This window comes from Rutidosis leptorrhynchoides, chromosome 6 (assembly GCF_046630445.1).
Source record: "Rutidosis leptorrhynchoides isolate AG116_Rl617_1_P2 chromosome 6, CSIRO_AGI_Rlap_v1, whole genome shotgun sequence".
NCBI classification, from domain to species: domain Eukaryota; kingdom Viridiplantae; phylum Streptophyta; class Magnoliopsida; order Asterales; family Asteraceae; genus Rutidosis; species Rutidosis leptorrhynchoides.
Window position 1 is genome coordinate 85,749,815 of NC_092338.1, and position 12,116 is coordinate 85,761,930.

Here is a 12,116-nt window from a genome sequence, read left to right on the forward strand (position 1 = left end):
AAACCAGATAGGTATCAAATAAACCAGGACAAAGAACAATTAACTCGGGTAACAATTAATTAAAATCAAAACGTCAAACATCATGATTACGGAAGTTTAAATAAGCATAATACTTTTATTTCATATTTCATCGTACCTTTATTTACTGTCATTTTAATTACTGCAATTTACTTTATCGCAATTTAAATTCTGTCATTTATATTATCGTCATTTATCTTTACGCTTAAAATATAAAATCGACAAACCGGTCATTAAACGGTAAAAACCCCCCTTTTATAATAATAATAATATTACTTATATATTTATTGATACAAATATAGTTTAAAATAAATATAGTACGTAATCGCTAGCTCCCTGTGGAACGAACCGGACTTACTAAAAACTACACTACTCTACGATTAGGTACACTGCCTATAAGTGTTGTAGTAAGGTTTAGGTATATCCCATTCAATAAATAAATAAATAACTTGTGTAAAATTGTATCGTATTTAATAGTATTTCGTAGTAAAATATAATCTATTTCGTATACCATCGTGCACACATCAGTTACCATCCCAGAAAGGCAAATGTAGTAGCCGATGCCTGAAGTCGAAAAGAAAGAGCAGTGCCTCTTCGTGTCCGAGCTTTAAACATCACCAACCACACCAACCTTAATAGTGGTATCCGTATAGCCCAAGACGAGGCTCTCAAGGATGAAAACATCTCTCTCGAATGCTTGAACGTCCTCACCTCTCGATTCGAAGTTAAGGAGACCGAACTCCGATATTTTGCCGAAAGAATTTGGGTACCTAGTTATGGGGACTTACGAAGCCTTATTCTAGACGAAGCCCATAAGTCAAGATATTCGATTCACCCTGGTGCCAATAAGATGTACCACGACCTCAAAGAACAATATTGGTGACCGAACATTAAAAGGGACGTTGCTACCTATGTTAGAAAGTGCCTAACTTGCTCCAAAGTCAAAGCCGAACATCAAAGACCGTCCGGACTACTTCAACAACCCGAAATCCCACAATGGAAGTGGGAAAGAATAACGATGGATTTTATCACAAAACTACCAAGAATGGTGAGCAGTTATGATACTATTTGGGTTATTGTAGATCGTCTCAACAAATCCGCCCACTTCCTAGCCATGAAGGAAACGGACAAAATGGAGAAACTTGCAAACCTTTACATTAAAGAGATCGTAGCCCATCTTGGTGTACCTTTATCGATTATTTTTGACCGAGATGGTCGTTTTGTTTCTAGATATTGGTGTACTTTATAAGAAGCGTTGGGAACACGATTAGACATGAGCACCGCATACCATCCGCAAATCGACGGACAAAGCGAACGCACAATTCAAACCTTGGAAGATATGTTACGAGCTTACATTATCGATTTTGGAAAAGCTTGGGATAAGCACTTACCTCTTTCCGAATTCTCTTACAACAATAGTTATCACGCGAGTATCAACGCCGCACCTTTTGAAGCTTTATATGGCCGAAAATGTCGTTCACCTCTTTTTGGGGCGAAGTAGGCGACACACAAATCACCGGACTCGAACTCATTCATGAAACAACCGAGAAGATCGTTCAAATCCGAGATAGGCTTAGGACGGCCCGTAGTCGTTAAAAGAGCTATACCGACACCAGACACAATGACCTCGAATTCCAAGTCGGTGACCGCGTAATATTAAAAGTCGCACCTTGGAAAGGTGTAATCTATTTCGGGAAACGCGGGAAGCTAAATCCGCGGTATATTGGTCCTTTCAAAATCTTGAAGCGTGTTGGAACCGTTGCTTATCGTTCAGATCTTCCGCCTCAACTGAGCTCCGTTCATCCTACTTTCCATGTATCAAATTTGAAGAAGTGTTTTGCCGAACCCGAACTCGTCATCCCTCTCGAGGTGCTTACTATTGATGACAAACTTCATTTTGTGGAAGAACCGGTTGAAATTATGGACCACTCCATCAAAACGCTAAAACAAAGCCGCATTCCTATTGTCAAAGTCCGTTGAAACGCCAAAAGAGGAACCGAGTTTACTTGGGAAAGACAAGATCAAATGCAAAGAAAGTACCCTCATTTATTCGTGGTTTCGGTAATGCAAGATCACGAGGAAGAAACAACGACTACTACGCCTACTTAAATTTCGGGACAAAATTTCTTTTAAGGAGTAGGTAATGTATCATCCCGCCTTTTTCCGTTTACTTTCCGTTTAATTAATGTAAATTCCGTTATTTAATTATAACATCTTCCGTTAATACGCGTTTTAAAATAATTCGTTTAGGTAGTTCACGCAACCGCTTACAAACTTGAGGGACCAATGTTACCAAGTGGGCAAAGATTTGACTAGGTCAAATGGTCAACACCCATCTCCTCCATTCATTCATCCTCCACCTTTCCACTACTTACACCTTTTTGCTCTCAAACCCTCAAACAAGAATTAATCATCTTAATCCGATCTAGCAAGCATTCTTCAAAACAAATTACATATTGGGAATCCTTGCAACTTCCTCTTCGAATCCATACCAACTTCATTACATTTGGGTAACTTTATAAAAACACTAAATTTCTTGTTCTTGATCTTTTAAACTTGAAAGTATGTTAATTAGTGTCTATGGCTCAAGTCTAACATGGATATGTGAATTATATGCTCGATCTTGTTATTTTGAGTAACTAGCATGAACTTGAAATGAGTGTGTTTGATTTTGAGATTTGGTTGCTTGAATGTTGTTAAATGTTAAAAGTGCACGTATTAAATATGTTACTAGCACCACTAGCTTCAATTTGATGTGTAGGTTGACTTAGGAAGACTCCATAAACATAATTGCTAAATTTATGATTTTAAATTAGGGTTTGATAGAAGCAAAATGGATTTTTGATTCATTGAATGCTTTGCAATGTTAATTGTAAGTGTTTAGTTGTATTGTATGCGAAATTACCTACGAAACGGCGTATTATATGTGTGCATTTGGTTTCCGAATCATTGGTTGCATTTATGAGCTTGAATGTCATTAATGATGAACATTTAATGTGGTTTTGATTATTGTAAATGCTATAATTGATTGATGATATGTGTTTAGTTGTATTCCTCGTTAAATTACCTTTTCAACGATGTATGGTATGCGTTTTAAGTGTTTACGGTTCATTAGTTGTGTTAAAATGAGTTTTGGCTCGAGACTTGAACACTTGCACCAGCCCAGGGATTAGCTCCCGTGTATTGCCGCGGCGCGGCCCAGCTATGTCGCGGCGCAACATTGGTCGCGTTTGGGGACTGTTCAACTTTGCACTTTTTCGTTTAATTCCAACTATGCTACACACCTCCGATTAACATGTAACTTGTTCTAACATGCTTATATATGAATAATTAGCTCAGAAAAATAGTTCGGGACCCGACCCGAACGTGTTGACTTTTTTGTTGACTTTGACTTGACCAAAGTTGACTTTTGTCAAACTTAACCAATACTTGTTTAAACCGTTCTAATCTTCTTCTATACTTGATTCTTGCATGAAACTTGATAGCTTGATTCACATGCTATATAATTGAGTCGTAATGAGCCATAGGACTAATTGAACAACTTTGACCGACTGTGTTTACCATTATTGATACAACCTATTTGTTTAGGTCAAGACTAGCATCTATTCTTGCACACATTACTTTGTGAAGTACGTTTATATTCGTGCAATCAAGGTGAGATCATAGTCCCACCTTTTCAACAACTATTACTCTTTACACTATGGGATGAGAAACATATACGTATCATACTTTTATGCTTTGAACACAAGTACGAAAACAAACATTCCACGTGCGAGTTAGAAAAAAAAAGGCCTCAATTCAATTATCATTAGTTACATTTGCAGGGTGTAAATGTGAACTTATGTTATGTGATCACATGGGCTTGACAAGCCCTCATTCGGACGGTTCGCTACAGTTAGCGGATGAAATATATTTTCGAGTATATAGTGTAGGTTCTAACACTATGATAACGAGGTTCGTAAATAGTTAAGTCTTGATAATTGGGTGCTCCACAAACGTGTAACAACTTCGGAATGAAAACGCTTTAGATAATCAACGTTATGGCAATACAAAATCTTGTGGTTCAAAAACAACGTTTACTATTACACCTATGATTTCACCAACGTTTTTCGTTGACAGTTTTTCTATATATTTTCTCAGGTCCTTGAACGCTAAGTGATACATGCTTCCACACTCTATTTTGATACTTGCTTGGATTTCGAGTATACATGCATACGTGAAGCGTCTTTTGACTTTACTAAATCATGTCGCATAGGTTTCATTTGTACGTTAACATTGTAATGTAACTAGTCGTTGAACTACTTTTGTAAACCTTTAAACATCTTTACTTATGAAATGAATGCGATATACTTTTGGTCAAACGTTATTTAAAGACTTATGACCACGTAACGGGACCTAAGTAGACGGCGCCGTCAATGGCGATTTTGTCGGGTCGCTACATGTGGTTGGTGGAAAAGTTGTTTGGATATTTAAGAGAATACATAAAAAACAAAGAAAATCATCAGACATCAGGCGGCTTCCAACACGGTCAACCGTAGTTCGATCGTGCGTGATCTGAAGGGGATTTTATGGAGTATGTTCCATCATTCCCAACCCATTCCTAAGCTAGTTAAAGGTTTCCTTTTAAGGGGCTTAGTGAATATGTCAGCTATGTTTTCCGCAGATTCTACCTCGTCTATCACAATATTATCATTTTGGACGTGGTCACGAAGGAAATGGTGCCTATTGTCTACGTGTTTAGTCCTAGAGTGTAATATTTGATTTTTAGATAAATCTATAGCACTTTTGCTATCACAACATATGGGTATTTCGGATGATATGATACCGTAATCGAGGAAGGTTTGCTTCATCCACAACACTTGTGCGCATGCTCTTCCCATAGCCACATATTCGGCTTCAGTGGTAGACAATGCAACGGACGTTTGCTTCTTTGAGAACCATGATGTTAAGTAAAGACACATGAACGCGCATACTCCACTTGTGCTTTTTCTATCAATCATTGATCCTCCATGATCAGAATCTGCAAAGCATATAATATCAACCCCGGTGAACTTTGGATACCATAATCCAAGATGCATTGTCCCCTTTAAGTATCTAAAGATCCTTTTGACGGCCTCTACGTGCGATGTCTTTGGATTTTCTTGAAATCTTGCACACAAGCACACACTAAACATGATATCGGGCCGACTTGCCGTTAAGTATAGAAGGGATCCAATCATTCCCCTGTATTTTGTACTATCGAACGGTTCTCCTTCCCCTTCCAAAGTAAGTTTCACATTTGTTGCCATATGAGTCACCATTGGTTTTGAGTTCTCCATTCCAAACTTTTTGATCATTTCATGAATGTACTTTTGTTGATTGATGAACGTTCCATGTTCTAGTTATTTGATTTGTAGTCCGAGAAAGAACTTGAGTTCACCCATCATGCCTATTTCAAACTCATCATGCATTATCTTAGAAAACTCATTGCTAAGAGATTCGTTAGTAGATCCAAATACAATATCATCAACATATATTTGAACTATAACTAAATCTTTTTCATTTTAATAAAGAGTGTATTATCAATTTTTCCCATTTCATAACCGTGATTTATTAAAAAGGTTCTAAGTCTTTCATACCATGCTCTAGGGGCTTGTTTAAGTCCATAGAGAGCCTTTTTAAGTTTAAAAACATGATATGGCTTTTCAAAATCTTCAAACCCCGGAGGTTGTGATACATATACTTCTTCATTTATGCCACCATTTAAAAAGGTACTTTTGACATCCATTTGATAAAGTTTGAAGTTATTGGCACACGCATATGCAAAAGTATTCTTATTGACTCTAGCCTAGTGACAGGAGCAAATGTTTCATCATAATCAATTCTCTCTTTTTGGCTATATCCTTGTGCAACTAGTCTAGCTTTGTTTCTAACTACATTGCCATCTTTATCTAGTATGTTTCTATAAACCCATTTGGTACCTATGATATTGCTCTCACTAGGTAAAGGAACCAAATCCCATACATCGCTCCTTTGGAATTGATTTAATTCCTCTTGCATTGCTTCTACCCAACTTTCATCTAATAGGGCTTCCTTAATATTTTTGGGTCCTATTTGGGAGATGAAAGCGTAGTTGGCAATTAGGTTGAATGCTTGTGACCTTGTGGTTCTAGTATTGATGTCTCATATGACTTGATCTATGGGATGATCCTTAACATGTTTAAGATCGATCGAGGATGCTAAGTTATCCTTACTTGGCTTTAAATGAGATCTATCCTCATTTGTGTCATTGGACTCAATTTGAGTTGGCATTATTTCTATAGCGTCTTATTCTATCACATCATCATCCTCTAAAGGTTTAGTGTAACAACCCTGCTTTTTCCGTCACTTCCGTTAACTTTCTGTTAGTTAATTTAACGGCGATTACTTGACGTTTTATGTGTTTATGTGTATTAAATACATACTTGATCCTTGGAGGGTTACGATAATTATTGTGGGTGAATATTAATTTAAAAATATATTTCGAATAAAGAAATACGATAAAAACGATACGGTTTGGATAACTACCTTTTGAGCATTGAAACGCTCGGGTTTATCTAAATAATTATTTTAATAATTATTAACTTTTAAAAATATTTAATTTATTTGATGATTTAATAAATTAAATGTTTGGTTGCGTTTTAACGATCGGTTTAGCGTTCCGGGCCTTCGGTACGTCTAAACGGCACTTGAAACGAGCCACGAGCACGCGCTTTTGCAAAAAACGAGCCCAGTGACTCACCACATGGGCCATTCGACCAAACAATCCACCCCACCCCATCAATTTTGTTTTTTGGGCTAACTTGTTGGACTTGCTTGTAACTAGTGTCATTAGGCCCTAACATAATAAGACTAGTAATCTAATTGCACTGCATTATCCCTTAAACCTAAAAAAAAGAAGTCGACTGCTCCTCCTCCCTCTGCCTCTTCGTCGATCATCATCCCACACACATCACCACTCAATTTTGATCTTTAGCCCTAACCTTCAACACGAGAATTGTAATTCACATCGATAGCTACTCGTTGGTATAAACAATTTCTTGATCAAAGGTATAATACTATGAACCCTAATTTTTAAAATCTGATTTTATTGATGTTTGATAGTGTAATTTGTCAATTTCTCAAGTCTATACGCGTACATGTTAATTGTTGTCGTTAATTTTATCGTTTGATGTGATTAGGGTTAATACCGAATTTGATTTGTGTGATAACAGAAGCTTGGCTTTCTTTAATGTTAAATATTATGATGTATTTGGAATCCTCTCAAAAAACTATTAATTTTAGGCTTTGGATTCGCGTATTTTCGTTTCCGTATGCTTAAGTTATGACCGTTTGAATTATCGTTGTGTTTTTATGCTTGATCAGAAAACTGGTATTGATGGGTCACGAATTGGCTTATGTATTGATTACCATTGGATAGATAATTCAAAAACACTCAGGTTACACTAGGATATCATGTCATTTTCTTGAGTAAAACTTGTGATATGCCTAATCGAATGAAAATGTAGATTTTTCTAGCACGTGCATGAAAACAGACTTGTATGCTAAAATGTATTGACTTTTGAGATTAGAGCTTTTCATATCTGTAATTTAAATAAAAAGTTCTTCACTTTTCATGTAGATATCATGGTCTATTAATATCTATATCTTCGAATAATTGCATGCGAAAGTGACTAGCTATACTAGGATCGAATCTGCCACTTGTTCTCTGATTTGTACTCTGTGGTTTGTGTTTTGTGAATTAACATGAATGCTTCTGTAATATGAATCTTTATATGTTATGTGATATTTTTTAGTTTGTTGCAACCTCTAAAACCTTATGCATTGTGCACACTAGGGCCATAGTATTGGAAATTTCTGAATTGAGCTGAAACAGAACATCCAACTTGAATGAATAAACTGTACCAATTGGCTAAACCAAAGTTGCTCATTTTTGGATATATGATATTTTGACTTGTCCTTGAACCATGGCCACTGACCTTGCATTAATTTCATGTCCCTAGCTCCGGTTATAGCCATTACGAGTTTAGTGCGCGGACATAAACTGATTTAGTAAACCATAAATGTACCCCTTCTGAAACCCAACATGCAGACATCGTATGAGACCCTGGCCGGACTTTTTAGAATTGATTTTGAGTCTACTTGTGATCTCGAATTTTTTGTATTACCATGAATTACGTGCTATGAGATATTATGCGTCGTTTGCTACATGTACATGAACGTTATGCATGGCGATAAACTGTGATCGTGTAATTGACCATTTATGAACTAAAACGTGTTGTTTGACTTAGGTTTGACATGTTGACCAACATTTGACATGACCCTACTGATTTTGACATTATTTGACTACTTTGACCAAGTTTGACTTTTGGTTTGACTTTAGTTGACTTTGTTTGACTTGCATGAATTAGTTGACTTTTATTTTGAAACGCGTCGAGTCGAGCAATAAGACAACTTACTCTATGAAAACACTATTATAAAAGACTTACATATTGACCAACCTAAATACGTATACTTAGGTTGCATTACTCTGCACTAATCCGTACAAGTTATTTGTCTACTTTTCAATACGAGCTTTATCGAAGGTGAGTCTACACTCCCGCTTTTTACATGTTTTCAGGGATGAGAATACACATTGTTGTACTTACATTTTCAAATGCTTTTATGTTGACACGAGTACTTATTATACATATTGAGTTTGTTCACAAAGCCCCTAGCTTGAATACTTTTATTACCTTCGGGTAAGCACACATTAGATGGACGGATCTGTTAGGTTAGACAAACCTCGCCCAAACAATATTAACTGGCGCATTTACTTTAAACATTAGATACACTCGAACAAGTGTATAACATTGTTATGGGATAAAGAGAGTGTAGTGGATTCTATACTCTGGTCATTGCTAGTATTCATGTGCTCATGGATTATGTAAACGTTTCACAACTTGGAGTTGTACTTGTAAAATCTCGTGGTCAATGAACTTGAACTATTTTCTGATAACTGTTTTTTAGATACTGTTACATTAATTTAAACCTGTAGATTCACCAACATTATTGTTGACCTGTTTTGCGTGTTTTTATTCTCAGGTCCTTAAGAGGTAGACTTCCGCTGTGTTTGATTCTTGGTCTGGTCGTGGAGTCAGCATACTTTATTAAAGACATTATTTACTTTCGCATTTAAAACTTATACAACTGTTTAATACTGTTAGCTTGTGGTTACGATCACAACAGTGTTACTTATTTGGGGAATTTATTGACTTATGTTTTGAAAGCCAACTTTTTAATAAAATTAAATGCGATTGCTTTGAAACGTCTCGTATAGAGGGCGTAACTGTTAACTATGGGACCTATGATTAACACGCCATCAGATGGGAATTTGGCGGGGTGTTTTATTTAGTCTTAGGTGGTGGAGGAGTTTCATTGAATGTGACGTCTAGGGATTCTTCTATGACATTGGTTTATTTATTTAGAACCCTATATGCCTTACTTTCTAACGAATATCCTAAGAACACTCCTTCGTATCTTTGTAAGATATTCCTTTTTGTTTAAGATAAAACATTTGCACCCGAATACTCTAAGATGACTTACGGTTGGTTTTCTACCATTTAAGAATTCATGGGGTATTTTATCCATTGATGGTCTAATTAAGAGTCTATTTTGAATGTAGGTGGAGGTGGCAATGGCTTCACTCTAAAACTTTTGAAGTATTGATTGTTTATTTAACATTGTTTGACTCATTTTTTGAAGAGTTCGGTTTTTCCTTTCAACAACCCCATTGGATTGAGGTGTGTGAGGAGCTGAGAAATTATGGGAGATACCATTTAAATCACAAAAGACTCAAAATGGAGCATCATTATCAAATTGTCTACCATGATCCGTTCTTATTGTTACTATAGTACAACCAAGCAAATTTTGTATCTTAGTAGCAAAAATTATAAATCTTTCACACGCTTCATTCTTATGCTTTAGAAATAGTGTCCATGTATATCTTGAGAAAAGTATTTACTATTACTAAAGTATAAAAATTTCCTCTATAACTTTAAACGGCCGATGGCCCAAATAAATCCATGTGTAAAAGTTCTAGACATATTTTTGTGGAGATAAAGTTCTTAGGTTTATGACTTGCATGAACTTATTTTCCTACTTTGCATGCATCACAAAAGTGACTTTCATAATTCAATTTAGGCAAGTCTCTAACTATGTCTTTTGAAGATATGTTATGAATTAGTTTCATATTAGCATGCCCTAGTCTCTTATGCCACAAGGTAGTAGTATCATGTATAGATGTGAGACAAATATCTACATGTTTGAAATCATCTAATTTACATGTATAAAGACCTTTCTTCCTAATTCCATTTATGACACTTTTACCATCTTTTATTATGTGTGAGGAATTTTTAGTAAATGTCATGTTATATCCTTTATCACATATTCTTCCTACACTTAGCAAGTTAAAACTTAGATTTTTAATGTGTAACACATTATCAAGTGTAATCTTTTGATTAGTAATGTTACCTTTACCGACGATTTTTCCTTTCACATCGCCACCAAAGATTACATCACCTCCATTGTGCTCCGTATACTTTGTGAAGAACTCTTTGTTGCCCGTCATGTGTGTTGTACATCCACTATCAATTATCCACTCTTCATTTTGTACAACACCATTGAGACAAACCTATATTTAATCAATCAATAACTTTGGTACCCAATGTTTGTTGGGTCCGTGATGATTAGCATTAAAGACTCCTAATCTAACCCATCTTTTCACAATATTAATATTGTTGTTCTTTTTAAGAAGTGTTTTAGTTTCGACCTTACTTCTTCCAAAGTTTTGATTAATTATTCTTCTTGAAGGATTTTTCACAAATGACTTGATTTCTTTCCTACTTGTTTTAACTTGATTAGCTATGGAAGCCTTTGGTTTTGGTATTTCCACTACTTTGGGTTTAACAAAAACTATTGGCTTTTGTTTGGATGATTTTACCTCAAGAGTATTCTCCTTGTATCATAGCCCTTGTTTGTTATTTATTGGTTTTTGAACACTCAAAATATTTTCTAACACTTTACTACTTCCATCATATTTTGAAAACTTAATTTTATTTTCAAGTAGTATGTTAGTTTTGTTCAAAACAAGGTTTTCATGTTTTAAGTCGTCACATGTAAGGCATTCTTGTGAGTTGGATATTTTTTCTTTAAGTTGTAAGATTTCTAACCTAAGCAAGTTAGTTTCTTCCTTTAGACTCGTGTTTTTGTTACTTACTTTACTACTTAAGACACATAATTTAGCAAAGTTGTCAATACTAAACTCAAAACAATTTGAAAGTACCTCATTGTCGGTTTGTTCGAATTGTGAAGCCTTGTCATCATCACTTGGAATATCAATGGCCATGAGACACGTTTCCTTTCCTTCTTCATGTGTGTCATTTTCTTCATCGTCCCATGTACCTCCAAGAAAAGCCTTTTCATTCTTTCTCTTAGGACATTCACTTAACAAGTGGTTTGGGTCACCGCACCCGAAGCATTTTCGTACAAACTTTTTCTTGGAATCGAACGACATTTTCTTTTGTTCCATTAGAGGACGAACATGGTTTTCCAGCCTTCGATAAAATTTCTTAAATGAGTGATCAATAAATGCAAGTTGTTCATCATCATTTAGAATATCATCATCTTCATCATCGATGTCATATTCATCATGAATCTTGGCCTTTAGTGTGATGACCCGGCCTAATCTATCTGGACGAATACATTACATTTGGTTACATCACGAGGTATTTGACCTCTATATGATACATTTTACAAACATTGCATTCGTTTTTAAAAGACAAACTTTCATTACATCGAAAGTTGACGGCATGCATACCATTTCATAATACATCCAACTATAATTGACTTAATAATAATCCTGATGAACTCAACGACTCGAATGCAACGTCCTATGAAATATGTCATGAATGACTCCAAGTAATATCTCTAAAATGAGCAAATGCACAGCGGAAGATTTCTTTCAAACCTGAGAATAAACATGCTTTAAAGTGTGAATCAAAAGGTTGGTGAGTTCATTAGTTTATCATAATCGATCATTT

General features: G+C 35.6%; 1 protein-coding gene across 1 annotated transcript; it reads right to left on the reverse strand.

Annotated features, from left to right (window-relative positions):
- Positions 1-4,601: 4,601 nt before the first annotated feature.
- Positions 4,602-5,336, reverse strand: LOC139853832 (secreted RxLR effector protein 161-like). Its single transcript, XM_071843179.1, has one exon. It carries the CDS (start codon positions 5,334-5,336, stop codon positions 4,602-4,604), a length of 735 nt encoding a protein of 244 aa, XP_071699280.1.
- Between the last annotated feature and the right edge of the window lie 6,780 nt (positions 5,337-12,116).

What these genes read in the sequence shown, in the direction of transcription:
- LOC139853832 (XM_071843179.1), bottom strand. Translation starts at nt 5,336, where the DNA reads ATGGAGAACTCAAAACCAATGGTGACTCATATGGCAACAAATGTGAAA.